Consider the following 25,453-nt stretch of genomic DNA (forward strand, 5'->3'; position numbering starts at 1 on the left):
GGAAGCATCACTAAGAACAAATCTAGTGGAGGTGACGGAATTCCAGTAAAGCTATTCCAGAAGAGTTCCAGAATAGCTATTTCAAATCCTAAAAGATGATGCTATTAAAGTGCTGCTCTCAGTATGCCAGCAAATTTGGAAAACTCAGCAGTGGCCACAGGACTGGAAAAAGTCAGTTTTCATTCCAATCCCTAAGAAAGGCAATGTTCAAAGAATGTTCAGTGAACAAGGAATGTTCAAACTACTGCACAACTGCATTCATCTCACATGCTAGCAAAGTAATGCTCAAAATTCTCCAAGCGAGGTTTCAATAGTGCATGAACCGAGAACTTCCAGATGTTCAAACTGGATTTAGAAAAGGTAGAGGAACCCGAGATGAAATTGCCAATATCTGTTGTATAATAGAAAAAGCAAGGGAGTTCCAGAAAACATCTATTTCTGCTTTATTGATTATACCAAAGACTTTGGCTGTTTGGATCACAACAAACTGTGGAAAATTTTTAAAGAGATGGGAATCCCAGACCACCTTACCTGCCTCCTGAGAAATCTGTATGCAGGTTAAGAAGCAATAGAACTGGATATCGAACAATGGACTAGTACCAAATTGGGAAAGGAGTACGTCAAGGTTGTATATTGTCACCCTACTTATTTAACTTATATGCAGAGTACAGCATGTGAAGTGCTGGGCTGGATGAAGCACAAGCTGTAATCAAGATTTCAGGGAGAAATATCAATAACCTCAGATATGCAGATGAAACCACTCATTGCAGAAAGAGAAGAAGCATTAAAGAGCCTCTTGATGAAAGTGAAAGAGGAGAGTGAAAAAGCTGGCTTAAAACTCATCATTCAAAAAATGAAGATCAAGGCATCCAGTCCCTTCACTTCATGGCAAATAACTGGGGAAATAATGGAGACAGTGTTAAACAGCAATAAAGAAAACTTTATATTCTTGGGCTCCAAATTAACTGCAGATGGTGACTGCAGCCATGAAATTAAAAGACACTTGCTCCTTGGAAGAAAAGCTATGGCAAACCTAGACAGCATATTAAAAAACAGAGACATTACTTTGCCAACAAAGGTCCGTCTAGTCAAAGCTATGGTTTTTCCAGTAGTCACGTATGGATGTCAGTTGGACCATAAAGAAGGCTGAGCCCTAAAGAACTGATTCTTTTGAACTGTGCTGTTGGAGAAGCCTCTTGAGACTCTCTTGGACTGCAAGGAGATCCAACCAGTCAATCCTGAAGGAAGTCAGTCCTGAATATTCATTTGAAGGACTGATGCTGAAGCTGAAGCTCCAATATTTTGGCTACCTGATGTGAACAGCTGACTCATTGGAAAAGACCCTGATGCTGGGCAAGACTGAAGGCAGGAGGTGAAGGGGACGACAGAGGATGAGCTGGTTGGATGGCATCACCAACTCGATGGACATGAGTTTGAGCAAGCTGCTGGAGTTGGTGATGGACAGGGAAGCCTGGTGTGCTGCAGTCCATGGGGTCGCAGAGTCGGACACGACTGAGTGACTTAACTGAACCGAACTGAACTTGCGGTTCTAGAGATTTGCTGCAATTCATTTACAGACTCTAGAAGTTCTCCCTTCTCACACCCAGCCTACCCCGCATAACGCCCACTCATATTGTGGCACTGGACACTCTGGGTATGCGAGGCTATTCCTCGAGTAGCCGCTAAGGGGAGCCGGACGCTGGACCGCCTCGCCGTTTCCATGACAACAGTGGGCGCGCTGTCTAGGGAGCTAAGTGCCGGCAAAAGCAGGTGTCTGATTGCAGTGCGTTCTCGGTTGTTCCGGGATTGCATTGAGCCTCGGAGGCTCTCACGGAGTCTGCATACTGGTACTCCACCTTTCCCTCGGACAGCTTCCTAAACCGGCGGGGACGCACTGAGTGAAAATGGTCCATCATTCAGGCTCGATTCAGTCCTTTAAACAGCAGAAAGGTCAGTCGGAATCTTGGTCCCCCCCTTTCTGTGGGCGTCACGTCCCGTCTGCATGCCCTTGCAGTTGTGTAGGAGCATCCTTTCCAGACTAATGCGTCGCAGAGGTGGAGAACTCTGTGAAGTTTTAAAAAATGTTCTTCTTCTTCTTCTTTTTTTTTTTTAATGCCACTTCACTTTGCATCCGAAATGAGTCTGATCTCTGAGCCTCCGCACGGTCCCTGGGAAAAGCGGAATTCGTCATTTCAGAGACTGTAATGTCTATCTTTTCTAAGATTCTGTCAATGCATTGCAGTAAACTAGCTTAGCAGGGGTTGTTATACCGGCCCAGTTGCGCTCTGAGATTTGAAAACAGAGATATTGGCCCCGGTTTGCCCCAGCCTGTGATTCAGATGGTTAATAAGCTCCACATAAGTAGATATCCTATTTAAGATGATTTTACACAATCCTAGGATAAATTAATTTTTGGACAATTCCAGAAGTTGGCCTATTGAAGGGGCTCTGAAACTTTCTCAGAAAATTCAATTTTCCCCTTGTTGTTATGCTTGATTCTGGGTTTCAGGATTTTATTATTGTTAGTAGGTTCCTCTGGCAGGTTCTCTGTCTTATCTCTCTTTGCCTTTCCTTCAAATTTCTCCCTAGATACAGTGATGAGTCTATATATCTTCATAGTCAAATCAAGATTTTTTTTTCAAGTTATCCTCACCCTTTGGTCCTTGTTCATTATTTTATTTAAAAGCTTTTTAATAGATCACATATTTTTGGATATGTTTCCAGTTTTCTGGAATTTGTCCTAAAATTATTAAATAGCATAATTACCATTTTTTTTTAAATTAATGATGATAATTATGTCATAGTTGATCATATGGTACCTAAGATATGTGAATTCTAGAATAGTAGATTTGTTCATGCAACGTGAAGGAAATAGGGAGTTCCCTGGTGGCTCAGTGGTGAGGATCCTGGGCTTTCACTGCCATGCCCAAGGTTCAGTCCCTGGTCTGGAAACTGAGGTCTCACAAGCTGTGCAGCATGGTCAAAAAAAAAAAAAAAAAGTGACATATACATTTAATTAAATATTCCTACTTCCCCATGCCTAGATGTTATTCATGTTTGTTTTTGTTTTTTTGGCCAACAGTTGTTTCTTTGTAGATATTTGCATTTTTCTAAGCAAAAACTGTTGAATCCACCAGGGATAATTTAAGAGCAATCCCTGTATTAGGCAAATTATGGACTTAGTGAGCTTTGAATGGCATAGTTTTATACTCTCTTCAAGTCCAAGTTCTCTGGGTTATTTTGCAAATATGTTGAAGTTGGAAGTGAGATGAGAGATTGGGTAGACAAAAAATTCAACTTGTATGCAATTCCACTTCAAATCTAAATGTTCCAAAGAAAATTTAGTTGTTCCAAAGTTGTGTTCCCTTTAATCATTATTTTAAACACATACAAACATTCAGAATGAAGAAAGTATAGGAACTTGGCACCAGCTTCATATGGCTAATAATCCTCCCCTCATGCATGGGTGCTAGGGGTAACTTATTTCTGGGACCTGAACTATTGGAATAGCCCTCACACAACTTATGTATGAATACATATTGTGTTTTTAAAAGCAAATAATTGCCAACTCTAGGACTAACTGTCATTGTTCCCATTATGATGCATTATGAGCATTGTTTCCATTATGATGCATTATGAGCATTGTTTCCATTATGATGCATTATGAGCCATCTATTTTCAAGCTTCCTTTACTTTTTGGCACAAAAAGCAACTTTAGCAGAAGGATAAATGCAGGGAGCAGGAGGGATAGGAAAGAAGTATCATTAAAGTGGTTTTAGTTAATTGTTTCTTAACCCTGAGTGGACTTTTAAAAAAGACATTCCAAACATAGGATTAACTACTTTAATTCTACAAAGAGGGAGGAGTAAAACACTATTCTAGATGCTTTCTTACCCAGGAAGTGTGAGACAGAAAGCTTTTAGGGATACTTTTCATTGTAACATTAATTTGAAAACTGCCCATTAAAGAGGAGAAAACTGTCTACTGTAACTCTAGTGTCCTAAATCCTAAGCCTGCCATTATAATTAGCTTAGAAACCTTGAGTGACGTTTTAACTTCTTTGGACTTTTCTTCATATATAAATGTGAAAAAAGTGAGCACCTGATCAACATGGTCTTCCTCTGGTCTATGGGAAGGGCAGGTGCAATGAAAAGAGATGGTTTTTTTCCCCCTGGGCCAGATAAAGTGGAAAGTAGTGCTTTTAGTTCACTGTTAGGAAATAATTTGGATAAATAAAGCAATTTATGAGGATTATTTTTATCTTAAGTGGTATCAATGTCTTTTGTGGTTTTGATTTCAACTTTATAATACCTAGAAATAGCCTGAGATATTCAGAAAAAACTGTTATTATAAAACTTTAAAAATGTTCACTAACTTGATAAACAAGCACACAGTAATGAAACTCTCAGCAAGCTTGGAGATGTTCCAATATATGTGAGAAATATGTAGTAATAAATCATTGATCCAAACACCGATATCACTCAGTGTTTTCAATAAATCAATATGGATGTTAAAATAGTTATCCTTGGGTTAATCTATGTTCTTCATTTTCAGCCTTGGATTTTTATCCTACATATCCTACTAACAAATTACATTTGTTAATCTCTCTCTAAACCTCAATCACCACCACTGTGAAATAAAGATAATAATATATATGTTGCAAAGTACGTGAGTTTGTCTGGCACATGATTGGGGTTCAAAATGTAGTAAACAATAACAAAAACAGCAGCAATAATAGTAATAGTTTTTCTTCCCAGCCTCATTCATTTTTTTTTTTTTTCACTTCGTAGGAATTAAAAAAAACACAGACCTTTAGTGATTTCCTTATAATTCATTGCCCTTTATTTTCCTTAGTCTCACTCATTGTTATTACTTTAGGGTTTCTTAGGGAAAACTGGATTCCAGACCATCTAAGGATTCCTTCCAGTGGTCTTGAGTTACAGTCCTGAACTATTCAACTCATATGACCATGCCTCAGGAAAACTTCACCTAAATTCCCATAAAGTAAATTTAGAAATTCAATTCTTTTCTTAATTTTAAAATTCCTTTGCAAATAAATTGCATTTATTCACTACTGATTTACCCCATATTTAGCAGGTTCTTGCTGTGTGCCAGGGACTATACTTAGTGGTAGCAATATTAAGGACACTTTCATTCCTAAACCTGTTGTTGCAGAAATCTCCTTCAGAGAACTTTGTACAGTAGGAAGTCTGAGAGGTTTGCTGAACACCACCTTTATGTGAGTTATAGAGAACTTTGTATTTTTCTAGGAAGATACTGACATTCTGTTTCTTGGCCATGTCAGTTAAGTTTTGTTTTCTGAAGAAAAGACCCACATATGTTTTTGATTTTTATTTAAATTTTATTAATAGATTGTTTTATTAAGAGGCATAATAAGGAAGCAAAAGAAGTGAGAATCTTCAGCTAGAGTGGGGGGAGTATCGGGATGGGATTTTTGCAACTTTATTTCTGAAGTCCCAAAGGTAAATGAGTATATTATGCTTATAGACAACTGGGAGTGTGTGTTTGCCTTTGACTTAGCACATGTTGGAGGAACTTAATAGCTGGGAAATCATCACTGATTTCTGATGCAGATCCAACTGCTCCTCAGCCTGGTTTGCTTTGTTTCACTTGATTTAAAATGGACTCGTGTGTCACCCAAGAGTGGGCAGGAAAAAGACAATGATAGTTGTGGCTTCTGGTGGCTGTTATTTACCAATAGAGCCAGTAAGACTTTCAGAGAAGCCATAGGTCACATCAAACACAGCCTGTCCCCAAAAGCTTGGATTTAATGGGATCATCAGAAGTGGTTAAGTGATTCATCATTATCACAAAGGACATTTGGTTAAACATGAAGAGTGTTTATAATATTTCCACAGAATCAAATACTTCCTACTCAAATAAGTTATGTGGTAATAGTAATCGTTACACTTACATGGGAATTGGCAGGCCACAGGCACTTTCATTCTCTTTTTCTTAAAATAAATTATTCACTACTGCGGGGGCCCACCTGTCGAGCCTCTCAGCAACTAGCTTGCTTTGTGCCTAGTAAGGGAGGGTGTTGGAGAGAATATCTAGTTTCAGAATTTCTGGCATCCACCGTTTAAGCCTCCTTTTCCCTTCACTGATATTTTTAGGATCTAGAATCTTCCTATACTCTCACCCTGGTGAATCCAGAAAAAAATCTAAAGCCGTTTGTGCAATGACTGAAATGCATTCACGCATTCGTAGTAACTCTCCCTGGTATTTTGACAGTCTGTTCTTTTATTTATGACTGAAGAAGGGAAGGCATTGTCTCTTGTTAAAATACTTCCCAGCTATATAGGCAAAACGTTGGGGAAGATATTTTAAAGTCAGAAAATTATTCTGACTGGTCCTTAAGCACAGACTGGTACTCAGGCTGGTGCTGAATATCACCCTGGATCATCAGAAAGGATTGAGTGTCTAATCTAATTGAGAGCCCCTAAGGTCTTCTGCTCTCTTCATTTTTACCCTTCCCTTTCTTTCCCTTTCCACAGGCTATTTCTTACATATTTATGACTCTAGTTATAGATAATTCATCTCCTAGTAACGATGAATCAAACTGTGAATACAATTAAGAGATACTTCAGTCCAAAAAGCAAGCATATGTATCTAGGATCATCTCTGTAAAAATCCTGTGTACCACAAATGGCTTAGAGAAACTGCCATGTTACTTCAAAGTAAGAACACTGATGTTTAAAATGATAATTTTGAATTAGCAACAGTAGTACATATTATTCAATAAATATATATCTTATAGTAGGAATGAAGACAAGTGGTAAAGTTTAAAAGAAATTCCTCCAAATTAATTATAATGTAAATATGTGAGTGTTTATGAAAGCTATTTAGAAATTCAAGTATCCAAAGCATCATATTTCCTGAGAGTTCTAGAGAGCTGAAATTTTCATCTCAATGTAGAGTTTAACATTATACTGTGAACATGATGTTACTGGAAAAAAATATTGGGACTGGTGATCACAGCTGACCCTTGAACAACATGAGTTTGGATTGTATGGATCCAGTTACATGTGGTTTTCTTTCAACAGGAAACACTACAGTACTACATGATCTACAGTTGGTTGAATTCACAGATGCAGAGCCACAGATACAGAGGAACCAGATATTTAGTGGCGAACTGTAAATTATATGTGGGTTTTTGACTGCATGGGGAGTCAGCACCCCTAACCCTCACATTGTTCAAGGGTCAACTGGATATAAATCAACCTATTAAAGGAAACCCAAATCTATAAGCATAGCAAAGCTTGACTTTCTTCTATTTATTACTTTGGCATTTTACCATTGCTCAGATGTTTAAAAATATTAGTATTTACAGATTAATGTAAAGTAATCGTACCTTGATGAAAAGTGTTGACTCAGTTTTTTCTGTGATTGAATCCTCTTTCCCTCTGTAACTCTGGGTATTTACCTAACAAATACTGGGTTGTTAGGTTCCTTATCCAAAATTTTGGGATAATAATCTTCATCTCTCAGGAATGTGGTGAAGGATAGCAAAAAAACAAAACCAAAAAAAGCTGCTAACGTTGTGTGAATACTATCACTATCCACTGTCCCCAAAACTCAAAAGTACACTGCATTATTTTATAATGACTAAAACTTTAGCAGCTAGATACATATATATATATATATATTTTTTTTTTTTTCTATTTTCAAGGTGAGGGAATTAAGGTTTAGATATATGCATTGCCAAGTTAACTCTTAATGAGTTCAAGGCAGAGTTCAAAGATCTCTGAACTTGATCGTGGTCAGCTCACTCCCTTCTGCGGCCTTGGTGAAGTGAAAACTTTAAACAGAATAATGTTCATTACACCTTCTGACTTCATCAGAAGTTACAGAAGTATAAAATCATATTCTAAACCTGACAGATCATTAGTATAACCAACCCAACCTTCCCTTCATTTATTGCCTTTCCTCCTAAATTGCACAGGAAAGCAGCAGTTACTTCCTACCTGGCAACTCAGCAGGCATGTAGGAAGCCTGTTCTAGCTGCAGGACTCAGGTTTATCAAAACATCAGGCCCAGACTCACATCCTCACTAAATAAAGATGAGAAATTGTTGGCCACAGAGGAGAGGACTTTCTTGTGGGTAAATTGGGTGGATGTGAAAGTACATTGCTTAAAGTATTTTTCAATTGCACTGTATTAGTCATGGAACAACCTCTCATCATTATGTTTCTAAGAACCTAACAGGTTGACCAAAAGGCATCTCCCCAGAATAACTCTTAAACTGTACATATTTTATGTTTGGCTTTGGAGCTCTTTTAGAAGCAATTTGGAGGTGGAGTTGTGGCTACATTGCAAATACAGGCACAAGTTCTGTCTTAAACAGTTTCCATCACTCACTGATATACTGAGCAGTTCATTTTATCTGCCATAGCTCATTTCCCACATTTGCAAGATTTAACAAATCACCTGGAGTTCTTGTTAAAATTAAAGTTCTTAGTGCCTCCAGACTTAGAGAATCTCATCTCCAGGGACACTGGGAATTTGTGTTCTTTACAATTATGCACAATTATGCACTATGGAATTCTTACAAGGTGCATTTGAGAAACAATTTTGTAAAAAAAAATAGTAACTGCGTAAACACTGAGAGAGATAATGGATTTAAGAGAGTGGGCTAAATTAAATTATAAATAGATGATCTTTCTTATTAATAGAGGCAAAACTGTATAGATTCCAGCACTTAAGCTTCATACATGAATTTAGTACTATGAAAATGTAGCTTAGTGTGTTTCTAATATAATTATAATTCCCCAATTCCTCCTCTGTAAGGTTTGATGAACTTCCTAAATGAGAGTTACTGTCTGGTATCCTTTATTGGACACTTCAGTAAAGGAGTTTTTATACTTGTAAGGAAGAGCTCTCAGACTTTGTCTCCAGTTGTCCTGTCATGACCTTAGCAAATGCTGTCAATTCATTTATGCCCCAGGTATTTTAATTCCTATTTTTTACTGTACAAGTTTTTACAAAAGAAAACACTGTCATGAGTATTCTGCTATTATGACATGTCTCAACATGGCTTTTTAAAAAATAAAATGCACACTAAAAGTTTAAGGTTCTCCTTGATTAATGTATATGAAAGATATGTGTTAGGTTTGAGTTTTATAAATAATTTACTGTCATAATTTAAAGTCACTGTGAGAAAGGCAATGCGTGCAATAAAAAATGGGGGTATGGAGACCTACAGACTGTGTTTGAATTTTAAAGGCTGTTACATAGTGGGGAATCATGGGCAAACTGCTTTCAGTCAGTTTTAGTTTCCTCATTTCTAAAATCAGAATAATAATAAGTGCTATTATTAAATGTTTATTCTTTGCCAGACACTGTTTAAAGCATTTTGCTTGTAATTGCCACTTAATATTCCTAAGCAGACATTTCTATTAAATGGTATGGACTTAACAAAAGCAGAAGATATTAAGAGGAGGTGGCAAGAATACACAAAAGAACTGTACAAAAAAGATCTTCATGACCCAGAAAATCACGATGGTGTGATCACTGACCTAGAGCCAGACATCCTGGAATGTGAAGTCAAGTGGGCCTTAGAAAGCATCACTACGAACAAAGCTAGTGGAGGTGATGGAATTCCACTTGAGCTATTTCAAGTCCTGAAAGGTGGTGCTGTGAAAGTGCTGCACTCAATATGCCAGCAAATTTGGAAAACTCAGCAGTGGCCACAGGACAGGAAAAGGTCAGTTTTCATTCCAGTCCCAAAGAAAGGCAATGCCAAAGAATGCTCAAACTACCACACAATTGCACTCATCTCACACGCTAGTAAAGTAATGCTCAAAATTCTCCAAGCCAGGCTTCAGCAATTCGTGAACCGTGAACTTCCAGATGTTTAAGCTGGTTTTAGAAAAGGCAGAGGGACCAGAGATCAAATTGCCAACATCCACTGGATCATGGCAAAAGCAAGAGCTTCAGAAAAACATCTATTTCTGCTTTATTGACTATGCCAAAGCCTTTGACTGTGTGGATACAATAAACTGTGGAAAATTCTGAAAGAGATGGGAATACCAGACCACCTGACCTGCCTCTTGAGAAATCTGTATGCAGGTCAGGAAGCAACAGTTAGAACTGGACATGGAACAACAGACAGGTTCCAAATAGGGAAAGGAGTACGTCAAGGCTGTATATTGTCACCCTGCTTATTTAACTTCTATGCAGAGTACATCATGAGAAACACTGGGCTGGAGGAAGCACAAGCTGGGATCAAGATTGCCGGGAGAAATATCAATAACCTCAGATATGCAGATGACACCACACTTATGGCAGAAAGTGAAGAGGAACTAAAGAGGCTCTTGATGAAAGTGAAAGAGGAGAGTGAAAAAGTTGGCTTAAAGCTCAACATTCAGAAAACGAAGATCATGGCATCCGGTCCCATCACTTCATGGGAAATAGATGGGAAAACAATGGAAACAGTGTCGGACTTTATTTTATGGCTCCAAAATCACTGCAGATGGTGACTGCAGCCATGAAATTAAAAGACGCTTACTCCTTGGAAGGAAAGTTATGACCAACCTAGATAACATATTCAAAAGCAGAGACATTACTTTGCCAACAAAGGTCCGTCTAGTCAAGGCTATTGTTTTTCCAGTGGTCATGTATGGATGTGAGAGTTGGACTGTGAAGAAGGCTGAGCCCAAAAGAATTGATGCTTTTGAACTGTGGTGTTGGAGAAGACTCTTGAGAGTCTCTTGGACTGCAAGGAGATCCAACCAGTCCATTCTGAAGGAGATCAGCCTTGGGATTTCCTTGGAAGGAATGATGCTGAAGCTGAAACTCCAGTACTTTGGCCACCTCATGTGAAGAGTTGACTCATTAGAAAAGACCCTGATGGGGAGGAATTGGGGGAAGGAGGAGAAGGGGACGACAGAGGATGAGACGGTTGGATGGCACCACCGACTCGATGGACATGAGTCTGAGTGAACTCTGGGAGTTGGTGATGGACAGGGAGGCCTGGCGTGCTGCGGTTCATGGGGTCTCAAAGATTTGGACACCACTGAGTGACTGAACTGAACTGAACTGAATTTCATAAGTGAGGAAACAAGGGCAGAGAAGGTAAGCAAATGTTCAAGGTCACCGAACTAGCAGAAGTGGAGCTAAGCTACCTACCTGGCAGGTAGAAATGTTACAAAGATTAGCATTAGTGTACCATTAGTTACTTCTATAGAAATCGCTCTATAGTAGGCTCAGTACTTTGTAAATAATGTTTACATAAAGCATCATTAACTCTCTACTCTGACTCCAAATCAGTAAGATTAAAAATTGTTCATAACTGAGTACAGGGATTTCCTTCTTTACCTAGCTATTTCCTCTACCCACTTGATTTCACCAGCATTTCCTAATTCTTTTTTTCAAATGATTCTCCCAAAGTTGAGCTGATTGAAAATACTCAGCTTCTTTTTTTCTTGTAAGTGAGCTTAATTTACCAACATCAGCTCAATTTAGACATATTCAAAAGACATAAAATTGTTTTTATCTGTGAACTGGTGAGTCTCACAGGCACAGTGTTATATATTTGCAGTTAGTGGTACACTTATAGTCTATTTGTCTAAAGTTACTTTGAATACAGATTGAACATATCAACACAACGTAGTCTCAGACTACAATAAGAGAGAGGTGAATGGTCAAGAACTTGAGTGCAAGAGTCAAGCAGCTTGGGTCAAATGATACTTCTGTATAATTTGATATGTGCGATTGCATGATCTTAGCCATAATTTTACTTCTCTAAATTTCCCACTTTATCTTATAAATTATAAGAGAAATTTCTCTTATAAATTGGGACTGATAGGATTGTTTTGAGGGTAGCTTTTTGAAGTGGATTCTAAAAATTAATACATTTACCAATTTGGCTCTCCCTGTTTTTGCTATTGTTTTAACTTTTCCTAATCTTAAAAAGTTCTAAGATATCCCAGTACAAGTTACACTTGTAGTACAGTGTGTGTACAAGATAGTGTTAGCCAGTCATGTCTGCCTCTTTGTGACCCCATGGACTGTAGCCTGCCAGGCTCCTCTGGCCATAGAATTTTCCAGGCAAGAATACTTGAGTGGGTAGCCGTTCCCCTTTCCAGAAGATATTCCTGATCCAGGGATCGAACTTGGGTCTCCTGCAATGCAGGTGGATTCTTTACCATCTGAGTCACCAGGGAAGCTTGTACTATAGATGTCCCTATAACATAGATCAGAAAAAATCAAATTTAATGCACTTTCCTTACAGCTCAACACTTATGCCATGATTCAAAAGAAAAGAGCCTATATACGAATGTCAACATACCAGGGTTTCAGTTTAGAAATAAAATTATCTAAAAACAATACATATATTGTTCATCTCTGAATTTTCATTTATTTCTGATATAACATTATTAATTTACAATTATTTATGATATGTTTTATGCTTATAAGAATTATAAAGCAATATTATTCATGGGATGAATGTATAGAAAATGGAAACTGAAACAAATTTTATTCAGTTAGAGTTCAAATTACGTTTCTCATTTTCATATTTTGTGTCTGTTATCATATGCAATGATAATATTTAAATGTCCATCATTGAGAGTAGCCAAAAAAATTGGGGGTATACAGTAAATTCTAAGTTTCTTACTAAGGAAAATAGTCTTTGGTGTAATGCCTACTTTGGGGCACTAATATTTTGAATGATGTTTCTCTAGTTCTCACATGTTGCTCCCAGATGAATGAATTGGTGTTTGCACAGCTTGTAATTAGTCATAACTCTTACCAGATGTGAGCAAACCACCTACTCAGAGGCACTTATGCCAATTTAGACAACATTACTCTAGAGTTTAAATCATGGATACTTCCAAACTCATTCTATGAGGCCACCATCACCCTAATACCAAAACCAGACAAAGATGCCACAAAAAAAGAAAACTACGGGCCAATATCACTGATGAACATAGATGCAAAAATCCTTAGCAAAATTCTACCAAACAGAATCCAGCAACATATTAAAAAGATCATACATCATGACCAAGTGGGCTTTATCCCAGGGATTCAAGAATTCTTCAATATTCACAAATCAATCAATGTGATACACCACATTAACAAATTAAAAGATAAAAACCATATGATTATCTCAATAGATGAAGAGAAAGCCTTTGACAAAATTCAACATCCATTTATGATAAAAACCCTCCAGGAAGCAGGCATAGAAGGAACATTCACTTCAGTTCAGTTCAGTCGCTCAGTCGTGTCCGACTCTTTGCAACCCCATGAATTGCAGCATGCCAGGCCTCCCTGTCTACCACCAACTCCTGGAGTTCACTGAGACTCACGTCCATCTAGTCAGTGATGCCATCCAGCCATCTCATCCTCTGTCGTCCCCTTCTCCTCCTGCCCCCAATCCCTCCCAGCATCAGAGTCTTTCCCAATGAGTCAACTCTTCGCATGAGGTGGCCAAAATACTGGAGTTTCAGCTTTAGCATTGTTCCTTCCAAAGAACACCCAGGACTGATCTCCTTTAGAATGGACTGGTTGGATCTCCATGCAGTCCAAGGGACTCTCAAGAGTCTTCTCCAACACCACAGTTCAAAGCATCAATTCTTCGGCTCTCAGCTTTCTTCACAGTCCAACTCTCACATCCATACATGGCTACTGGAAAAATCATAACCTTGACTAGATGGACCATTGTTGGCAAAATAATGTCTCTGCTTTTGAATATGCTGTCTAGGTTGGTCATAACTTTCCTTCCAAGGAGTAAGCAAGCGTCTTTTAATTTCATGGCTGCAATCACCATTTGCATACCTCAATGTAATAAAAGCCATATATGATAAATCCACAGCAAACTTTTTCCTCAATGGTGAAAAACTGAAAGCATTTCCCCTAAAGTCAGGAACAAGACAAGGGTGTCGACTCTCACCACTACTATTCAATATAGTTTTGGAAGTTGTAGCCACAGCAATCAGAGAAGAAAAAGAAATAAAAGGAGTCCAGATTGGAAAATAAGACGTAAAACTCTCACTGTTTGCAGATGACATGATCCTCTACATAGAAAGCCCTAAAGACTCCACCAGAAAATTACTAGAGCTAATCAAAGAATATAGTAAAGTTGCAGAATATAGAATTAGCACACAGAAATCCTGTGCATTTCTATACACTAACAATGAGAAAACAGAAAGAGAAATTAAGGAAAAAATTCCGTTCACCATTGCAACGAAAAGAATAAAATACTTAGGAATAAATCTACCTAAAGAAAAAAAAAGACCTATATATAGAAAACTATAAAACACTGATGAAAGAAATCAAAGAGGACACAAATAGATGGAGAAATATACCATGTTCATGGATCTGAAGAATCAGTATAGTGAAAATGAGTATACTACCCAAAGCAATGTATGGATTCAATGCAATCCCTATCAAGCTACCAACAGTATTTTTCACAGAACTAGAACAAATAATTTCACAATTTGTATGGAAATACAAAAAACCTCGAATAGCCAAAGCAATCTTGAGAAAGAAGAATGGAACTGGAGGAATCAACCTGCCTGACTTCAGACTATACTACAAACCTACCGTCATCAAGACAGTATGGTACTGGCACAAAGACAGAAACATAGATCAATGGAACAAAATAAGAAAACTCAGAGATAAATCCACGCACCTATGGACACCTTATCTTTGACAAAGGAGGCAAGTATATACAATGGAGAAAAGACAATCTCTTTAACAAGTGATGCTGGGAAAACTGGTCAACTGGTAAAAGAATGAAACTAGAACACGTTCTAACACCATACACAAAAATAAACTCAAAATGGGTTAAAGATCTAAATGTAAGACCAGAAACTATAAAACTGCTAGAGGAAAACATAGGCAAAACACTCTCTGACGTAAATCATAGCAGGATGCTCTATGACCCACCTCCCAGAGTAATGGAAATAAAAGCAAAAATAAACAAATGGGACCTAATTAAACTTAAAAGCTTTTGCACAGTGAAGAAAACTATAAGCAAGGTGAAAAGACAGACTTCAGAATGGGAGAAAATAATAGCAAATGAAGCAACTGACAAAGAATTAATCTCAAAAATATACAAGCAATTTGATATTTCTCAATTCCAGAAAAATAAGTGACACAATCAAATAATGGGCCAGAGAACTAAATAACAAACACATTAAAAGATGCTTAAGATCACTCATTATCAGAGAAATGCAAATCAAAACCACAATGAGGTACCATCTCACGCCAGTCAGAATGGTGTGATCCAAAAGTCTACAAACAGTAAATGCTGGAGAGGGTGCGGAGAAAAAGGAACCCTCTTACACTGTTGGTGGGAATGCAAACTAGGACAGCCACTATGGAGAACAGTGTGGAGATGCCTTAAAAAACTGGAAATAGAACTGCCATACGACCCAGCAATCCCACTGCTGGGCATACACACAGTGTGTATGTGTGGAAACCAGAATTTAAAGAGACACATGTACCCCAATGTTCATCACAGCACTGTTTACAGTAGCCAGGACATGGAGGCAACCTAGATGTCCCATCGGCAGATGAATGGATAAAAAGCTGTGGTACATATACACAATGGAATATTACTCAACTATTAAAAGGAATGCATTTGAATCAGTTCTAATGAGGTGGATGAAACTGGAGCTTATTATACAGTGTGAAGTAAGTCAGAAAGAAAAACACCAATATAGTATATTAATGGATATACACGGAATTTAGAAAGATGGTAATGATGACTCTATATGAGAGACAGCGAAAGAGACACAGATGTAAAGAACAGACTTTTGGACTCTGTGGGAGAAGGCAAGGGTGGGGTGATTTGAGAGAATAGTATTGAAACATGTATATTATCATATGTGGAATAAATTGCCAGTCCAGGTTCGATGCATGAGACAGGATGCTCAGGGCTTGTACACTGGGATGACCCTGAGGGATGGGATATGGAGGGAGGTGGGAGGGAGGTTCAGGATGGGGAACACATGTATACCCATGGCTGAGTCACATGAATGTAAGGCAAAAACCATCACAATATTGTAAAGTAATAGCCTCCAATTAAAATAAATAAATTTTTTAAAAAAGAAAAAATAAATCATGGATAACAGTCACTCTAGTATATAATTCACATAAATTCACGTTTTGCAAAACTTATTTTATATATTTTAAAACACCATGTAATGATATAACTGAACAATGAATGTGTACATAAGGATATTCTGTCTAAATATAATGTTTAAGACATAATGTAATTTGCCTATATAATCTGAGACCTGCACAATGCTTGAGTACCACATTGTCTTTAAGAATGGCATGCTTTGTAAACTAGACAGCCAGTGGGAATTTGCTGTATGATACAGGGACCTCAAACCCAGGCTCTGTGATAACCTAGAGGGGTGGGATAGGGTGGGAGGTGGGAGGGAGGTTAGGAGAGAGGGGACATGTGTATACCTATGGCTAATTCACTTTGATGTATGTCGCTAACCAACACAATATTGTAAAGCAATTATCTTCCAATTAAAAATACATTATTATTATTATTTTTTTAAAGAATGGCTTGTTTTGAGAGTAAGAAGTAAAAAAGGGATGGGGAAATTCTGAACTTTTCCCTGCTTCAGACCCAGTCTTGAAAAAAACCTCCCATAGCCAATTGGAAATGTCACAAGCAAGACTTTCTTTGAAATTATCTGATAATTCTTCATTTAACCAAGATAATAACCCTTGATGTGTATAGTACCCAGCAGATATAAAACTTAACGTATTTGAATTTATTTCTGCCAAGATAATTTTGGGCCAGATATAAATGTCTTCTTCAGCTATTCAGCAGATGAAGAGATGTTATCAAGTATTCATTGAACATTTTTTAAAAATTCCTGTTTTAAAGATGTGGGGGATTGTAATTGAACTTGCTGTGCTTGATGAATTCATTGAATTCAAATAATTCTCTTGAACACCCATCACAAAAGGTACCTTCAGCTTCATTTCATAGATTAGAAAATTGAGGCACAGTGTGAGAAATAGCTTACCCAGTAACATAAGGTGCGTATTTAGGATATGAACTTTAAACCAGCAATTTGGCTGTATAACTTGTTCCCTAAAATAGTATTTGCATTTTAGTAAGGTGGGTAAGAGGAGCTGATAATATTCAGGGCCTACTTTTGTCAGTGTGCTGGCCATTGTACACATGCAGTATCACACAATTTGTATATTTCAGGCACAAATATATTTTACAGATAGGGAAACAGATGAATTTAAAGTTGCACGTGGCCACATAGCCTAACAGACTTTCCTTGTTGTCAGATGTTGAAGAATCTCCCTGCAATGCAATGCAGGAGACATGGGTTCGATCCCTGGGTGGAGAAGATCCTTTGGAGAAGGGAATGGCAACCCACTCCAGTATTCTTGCCTGGAGAACTCCATGGACAGAGGAGCCTGGTGGGCTGTAGGCCATGGGGTCACAAAGAGTCGGGACATGACTGAGCAAGTAACACTTTCACTTCTTCACTTCACATAGCTAATATGTAACCTCTGAGCCACCAGGGAAGCCCAATATGTGGCAGGCCTGGAGTAAAATCTCACTTTCTACTATCATGAAATGCATTATATTTAAGAAGAGTTGTTTCTACTATGTCATCCTGAAAAACCTGGATTAGAAAAAAATAGTTTATTAATCAATAATTACGATGAATACTCCAAGATATGAACTTTGTATGTCATGCAAAGTGGAAGGATTATTGGGTGCTTGTGTTATTCAGCCAGTTAGAAGGTACAAGAGGGATAACAACAAAGAATATTTGAAAATTTCTGTTACAGAGTGTATCTCTTTTTATAGTATAGTCAATATCTATGAAGACTGTTTTACCATCTCAGAATGACTCTGTTCCAATCTCATGCTATTCTAAACCACCCTCTCCCCAAACACCCAATTCCCTTTAGTCACATATCCTTCATGCTGCCATTTTAAATCTGGACTTGCTGTTTGTTACTTTATTTCCCCTAAATTTGAATATTGAATGTTAAGCTTTTGTTTACTGGGATGGAAAATAACAAGGGGACAGGAATCATAATGTGGCTTACCCTAACTCCGTAATTATGTGTTTCTTCAAATATGTATTGAATATCTGCTATGTTCCAGGCACTGTGATAAATATTGGAAACACAACAGTTAATTAAATTTGACATCTGCTGAAGAAGCTCTTCAAAATTTATGTTCCTTTCCATCGATACTCATGGTTTTTCAACATAGAGCTGTCTCTTAACCAATCATTTTTCTTGAAGAAATAACTGGCTGTCATCAATTTGGACACCAGCTTCAGTCATAAAATGCTTTGTGGTCACGGTATCACTTAAAAATTTGAAAGCAAGCAAAATTTCTTTAAGAACAGCTATAGTCAGCCTTGTCACTGGAATAAACTCCTGGGAGCTGATCCAGCATTGCAATTCAAAATGTGCTGCCCATATTAATATTTGGAAGTATTTTTAATAAAATATTATAGTATCTAATTCTTATGAGGAGGTAGTATAAGATGAGAGTTGTATATAAAACTTCACATTCTTGTTTTATCACTTACTGGCTATGTCATCCTGCTACTAAGTTGCTTCAGTCATCTCCAACTCTGTGTGACCCCATAGATGGCAGCCCACCAGGCTCCCCCGTCCCTGGGATTCTCCAGGCAAAAACACTGGAGTGGGTTGCCATTTCCTTCTCCAATGCGTGAAAGTGAAAAGTGAAAGTGAAGTTGCTCAGTCATGTCCAACCCTCAGCAACCGCATGGACTGCAGCCTACCAGCCTCCTCCGTCCATGGGATTTTCCAGGCAGGAGTACTGGAGTAGGGTGCCATTGCCTTCTCCTAATAACTTCAATAATTATCTAAAACTCACTTTATTATTTCTCGTTCTTTCATTCTTGCTTCATTGTTCAACCATAACTCTGGGATATACAGCTTTCAAATTAATTTTATCTTCTCTGTTGTTTTGTCATAAGTTTTCCACTTTTTTCCCCCCTGTATTCTGATAGTACTGCTTAAGATTGTCTTCTTTATCAATGATTCAGTTTTCTCATGGGTAGATTTTGTTCTTTATTTTTCAAAACATATTTTAAGTGTCTAGCAACAAATTATTAACAACTCTATAAATTATTTCTTCAATTTATCCAGCTCTGTTTTCATTTTAATGTGGTATAACAATGTTTAAGAATTCTTTTTTTTTTAAATTTAGGGGAAATCACAGATGCTACTATATTTGTTTATTGTAGCTTGTCTTGTTCAGTTTTACTATTTTGCAAACTTTGAGACATGTTATTCCCTCTTATACTGAAAAAAAGAATAAGCATTTTCATTAGTTCTATACATTAATTTCTAATTTTCATCTTCAATGAAAGAAAGGGCTATAAAAGCCAGGTATTTGACCCAAAGCAATAGAGAGGATTCTCCTAGTCATTGCTCTTGTTACCATCCTCCAGTCATATCTTAAAGGGGATGGCTGTTTGCTCTTTCATTTGCCCGCTTAGTGACCTAGAATCTTGACGTGATTTGGGTAAGAAGATCATTGGGCAGTTTCCATTGTGCCATTTGTTAAAGTGTTTATTTAATCAGCTGTGCCTCTTGCTACATTTACTAATGAAATTTTATTTTTGGCCTGGTTTCTACTTTAGGCAAATTGTGTGTTTTTGTGTAATTCTTTCTTATTTCTATTTCCTTCTGTTTCAAAGTAAACCCGGTAGGATCAATGAAAAACTCCACTTTGAAGTGTTTTTCTGTTTGATGTGGACCAACTTGCCCTATGCTATTGCTTCTCCCCTGTTATTACATAAAGATAAAGGGATGCTGACCCATCTATTTTTCTGCCCTGTCCACTTATCCTTGCTTTTACAATCAACAGATATTAATGAACTCATATCAGAATTCCATAAACTTTCTTCCAATAATTTAGCACCAAATCTGACTAGACATCTTGACTTAATCTGGCTTTGTCTATCCCATTACTTTTTTGTGTGTGTGTGTTCTTGCCTGCAGAATCCCAGGGACGGGGAGCCTGGTGGGCTGCCGTCTATGGGGTCGCACAGAGTCGGATACGACTGAAGTGACTTAGAAGCAGCAGCAGCATTGTGGTAGTAATGAAGATTCATTCATTTATATTATTTCTCCCTCTCCCGCCCCTCTCCTCCCCTCATCCTCTTCCTTTTTCCTCCTAGGTCATTTAATTTGGAATTTCAGACAGAGGGAGTTATATGAGTGATTTTAAGAAGCACCCTCCCCAGAATTCTCTTAGAAATATAATTGAAGAACGTTGCAAAAATAGGAATTATAATTATTAAAATGGATGTGCCTTGGCCTTTTTTCATTTTATCTTAGTGTTCCCTGGATATTGTGTTTATTTACCTTTATTTATTTATTTTTTGCTTTCTGTCTTTGTTATATTAAACTTAATTTGTTGGTTTTCAACTTTCTCAGTGATTTAGAAAGCACATACTCTGTTTTAAATTCTGATTGTCTGGTGGCCTCTGCCTGGTATATAATAAGTATTACATCATTTACACCCTTCCCCCCTTCATTGTCTTGGTTACACTTGCCCATCCAAGAAGTTTTTCTATAAATTTGAAAACTATCCCAGTGTTGAAATTTCTTCATAATTAAACACAGCCACCCTCCTCACTGTTTTGAGCATAATCACAATGAATTCTAATTTTTTGTTTATTTGCTGCCACTAGCACCCACTAATAATAATAACTGTAATCTGTTAAGAACACGTTCTTACTAATTTTTATCACCAAAGTTGAAATCCTCACCTAACAACAGTAGATATTCGTTTTTATTTTGTTTTTGAAATATTGGCATGCAAAAATGAGGAAATGTAAACCTCATTTAAAATATTTTATTTATTTTTCCTTTTAACTGTAAAACATATTTTGCTGAAAAAAATGATTCAGAATGCAAATAGAGATTTATTCAAAGCTGCACTAATTGGGAGGTATTGCTAAGACAACAGTTGCTGATTCCTTGTTAAACGTTTTTAGATTAAAGTAAAGTGAAAAGGACAATGTGAAAATGAAGGGATAGTGAAAAAAGACTTAAAAAGAGAGCAATGGCTTATTTTACCCCTTTGTACTCCCCAGGACCTTTCCCAGGAACAACCTTTCTTTTAGTTCTTAATATTCTTTATTCTGGCATTTTCCTCTGTATTTCTAAATTATATACTTATGATGCACTTTATTATTTGTTAAATTTAGATACAGTCTATTGATTTCCTCTCAAATTGCTTGTAATTTAACTTTTCATACTACCACTGCATCACCACCACAATCCCTCTTCCTTTACTTTCCCAGTAAAGTTTATCAATTTTGATTAAATCACTAGTTAATAAATATATTATTATCATATTATAATATTTTAGTGCTTTGTCAAGTGATAGTCAAATAGTATACTGATTAATTCCCTTTTTATGAGTTCTTTTTTTCTTGAATAACTCATTTTTCATTTGCTTTATTTTTATTAACTCTTCCATAATTTCTTAAGTGTTCAAAAATAATTTATTAAAGGCTTAGCAATTATTTTTCCTTGTACTCAAACATAGATGATTGTAATTTTTTTTTTCTTCCCTCTTGAAGATGCTACTCCATCTTACCTGTCTCCTCCTACTCCAGACTTCAAGATTGTTGCAGAGCTGTTGTCCTGGAACTTCTCTTTTCAGTGTTCTTGTTTTTATATCTCTTTTTGATTCCATGTCTTTCACTTTTTTGATTTGCTGTCTTATTTTACTAAGATATTCTCTAGTAACTTCCTAAGAAAGGATGTTTGAGGAGTTAATTGTTTGAGCCTTTGCATGTCATAAAATGTCTTTTTATTCCCCTCCCTACAAAGTTGATGAACTGTTTAGCTAGATAATGAATTCTAAGATAGAAATTACTTCCTCACAAAACTTTTACAGAATTATATTGCTGCTCATTTTAACAGACATTTGCTTTCCAATAGCCTCACATCATTCTCTATCCAAATATGTTTTACAACTTTTAAATTTACTTGTTTATTTTTTTCTCTCCCAGTCTCTTGTTCCTCACAATACCAACTCTTCTAAAGGGTTAGGATCTTCTCTTTAACTTGGTATTCTGAAATCTCATAATGGCAAGCATTGGTTCTAATTATTCTTTATGCTGGTACTTATAAGTCCTTATTTTAATATATAAAACTGATGCCTGTTAATTCTGGGAGGCTTTCCTATATTATCTCTATAACACTTCTCCAAATTTTATCCATTTTTTTCTTAAGCTACTATAAGATAGATTTTGAAAATTGTGACTTCTCAAATTATCTTTTATTTTCTCCTATTTTCATCTATTTGTATTTTTTATTTTTGTTCCATTCTTCTATATATACTCTATATGTTTATACACACATATGCACATGTCTATATTAATACATTATGTGTGTGTGTATATATATATATATATGTGTGTGTGTGTGTGTGTGTGTACATTTATATATGTATGCTACAGCTACAGCTTCCTAGGTGGCTTAGTGGTAAAGAATCTGCCTGCCAATGCAGGAGGCACAGGTTTGATCCCTGGGTCAGGAAGAGCCTATGAAGTAGGAAATGGCAACTCACTCCAGTACTCTTGCCTGGCAAATTCCGTGGAGGAGGAGCCTGGTGGGCTACAGTCCATGGAGTCGCAAAGTGTTGGACATGACTAAGTGAGGAGTACAGTGCAGTACCTGCTACACGCATTTATTTTTTTATTTTAAAAGCCTTGAAGTATATTTGGCATATTATAAACTGCATGTAATTAAGTATACAGTTTTATAGTTTTTGACTATGTACACACCAATGAAACCAAACTATATTCAATATAATATTGTTTATTTCTGAAATTTTCCACGTAGCACTCCTTTCCTCACCTACCTGTCCCCCTTGCCCCCAGACTATAACCAGCATACTCTCTGACACTGTAGATTGCTTTTGCATTTTCTGGAATTTTATGTAAGTGCCATAATTTTATATAAATGGTATATATTTTATCTTTTTGTTTACTCAATGTAATTATTTTATCAGTTCAGTTCAGTTGCTCGTCATGTCCGACTCTTTGCGACCCCATGGATTGCAGCACAGCAGTCTTCCCTGTCCATCACCAGCTCCCAGAGGTTGCTCAAATTCATGTCCATCAAGTCGGTGATGCCATCCAACCATCTCATCTGCTGTCACCTTCTCCTCTTGCCTTCAATCTTTCCTAGCATCAAGGTCTTTTCCAATGAGTCAATTCTTTGCATCAGGTGGCCAAAGTATTGGAGTTTCAGCTTCAGCATCAGTCCTTCCAATGAATATTTAGGACTGATTTCCTTCAGGATGGACTAGTTGCAGTCCAAAGGACTCTCAAGAGTCTTCTCCAACACCACAGTTCAAAAGCATCGATTTTCTTCAGCACCCAGCTTTCTTTATAGTCCAACTCTCACATCCATACATGACTACTGGAAAAACCATAGCTTTGACTAGATGGACCTTTGTTGGTAAAATAATGTCTCTGCTTTTTAATTATTTTATATTCATTTGTATTATGTATATCCGTAGCTCATTTCTTTTATTGCTGATTAGCATTTGATTATATTGATTATAAGGTGTTATTTCCTATTGCTGCTATAATGAATTACTGCAAATTGATTGACTTAAACTTACAACTTTCATTTTTGGAGGTCACAGTCCAAAATGAATTTCACCAAGATAAAGTCAAATTGTTGGCAGAACTAGTTTGTTTTGGAGACTCTAAGGGGAGAATGCCTTTCCTTGCCTTTTGAGCTTCTAGAGACTGCCTGTTTCTCCCCCCTGTTGCCCCTTCCCCCATTTTCAAGGTATGAAGTTATAGTCCTGGCTTCTGTCACCACACGGTCTTATCTTCTTAGTCAAATTTTGGTCCTCCCCCAGTTTATAAGGACATTTGGGATTATATTTACAACTCACGCAAGTAATCCAGGAGAATTTCCTTACCTGAACATCTTTAACTTTATCACAACTGCAGAGTCCTTTCTGCCCTATAAGGTCACATTCACAGGTTAACGGGAAGAGGACTTGGATTATTCAATCACATATAGATATACTGAAAGTAATTTATCCACTCACCTGGTGATGGTCATTTGAGTTGTTTCCAGTTCGATTTGATGGTTATTACAATAAAGGGACTATGAACATTGAGTGAATGTTTTTGTGTGTAGATATATTTTTTCACTTCTCTCAAATATCCAGGAGTCAAATGGCTAGATCATCCTGTAGATATAGTTTTAACTTTTTAAGAAACAGACTGTTTCTCAACATGGTTCTGTCATTTTATATTTCTACTTTAGCACTATGTAAGAGTTCTAATTCCTTTATTAATTCCCCAGCACTTCTTAATTTTAGTCATTCTAACAGGTGCTTAGTAGCGGTATGCCATGGTCATTTTTAAAAGACCTTGATGCTGGGAAAGATTGAGGGCAGGAGAAGGGAGTGAAAGAGGATGAGACCGTTGAACGGCGTCATCAACACAATGGACATGAGTTTGAGCAAACTCCAGGACATGGTGAAGGACAGGGAAGGGAAGACTGACATGCTGCAGTCCATGGAGTCACAAAGAGTAGGACATGACTTAGCGACTGAAGAACAACAGTGATTCATTATAGGGGCTTTCCAGGTGACACAGTGGTAAAGTGTTTGCTTGCCAATGTAGGAGACACAGATTCAGTCCCTGGGTCAGGAAGATCCCCTGCAGGAGGAAATGGTAACCCACTTCAGTATTCATGCCTGAAAAAAATCCCATGGATAAAATGAGCCTGGCAGGCTGCCATCCCATGGGGCCACAAAGATTTGGATACGACTGAGCACAAGCACGAACAGGAGCAGTAATTTATTATGTTGAGCATTTTTTCACATGCTTATTTTTTCTCCACGTATCTTCTTTAGTAATGCATCTTTCCATATCTTTTCCCCATTTAAAAAATTTGATTATTTGGGTTTTTTCACTTGGGATATTCATTATGTATTACATACATACTAATACTTTGTTCTAAGAAGTCAATGGCACCCCACTCCAGTACTCTTGCCTGGAAAATCCCATGGACGGAGGAGCCTGGTGGGCTGCAGTCCAGGGGGTTGCGAAGAGTCAGACACGACCGAGAGACTTCACTTTCACTTTTCACTTTCATGCATCGGAGGAGGAAATGGCAACCCACTCCAATATTCTTGCCTGGAGAATCCCAGGGACAGAGGAGCCTGTTAGGCTGCCGTCTATGGGGTCGCACAGAGTTGGACATGACTGAAGCGACTTAACAGCAGCAGCAGAGCGACTTCACTTTCACTTTTCACTTTCATGATTGGAGAAGGAAATGGCAACCCACTACAGTGTTCTTGCCTGGAGAATCCAGGAACAGAGGAGCCTGTTAGGCTGCTGTCTATGGGGTCGCACAGAGTCGGACACAACTGACATGACTTAGCAGCCGC

General features: G+C 37.5%; 1 protein-coding gene across 5 annotated transcripts in view; it reads left to right on the forward strand.

Annotated features, from left to right (window-relative positions):
* The window catches only part of ANO3 (anoctamin 3), a 457,212-nt gene that overhangs the window by 164,579 nt on the left and 267,180 nt on the right, over nt 1–25,453 (forward strand). Inside the window, 1 exon segment of one of the 5 annotated variants that reach the window (NM_001191315.2) lies at nt 1,905–1,950. The exons of the other annotated variants lie outside the window; for them this stretch is intronic. Within the exon segment in view, the coding sequence (NP_001178244.2) occupies nt 1,905–1,950 (46 nt within the window). 5 annotated transcript variants of the gene reach the window in all.

The sequence above is a fragment of the Bos taurus genome, chromosome 15, assembly GCF_002263795.3.
Source record: "Bos taurus isolate L1 Dominette 01449 registration number 42190680 breed Hereford chromosome 15, ARS-UCD2.0, whole genome shotgun sequence".
Taxonomy (NCBI): domain Eukaryota; kingdom Metazoa; phylum Chordata; class Mammalia; order Artiodactyla; family Bovidae; genus Bos; species Bos taurus.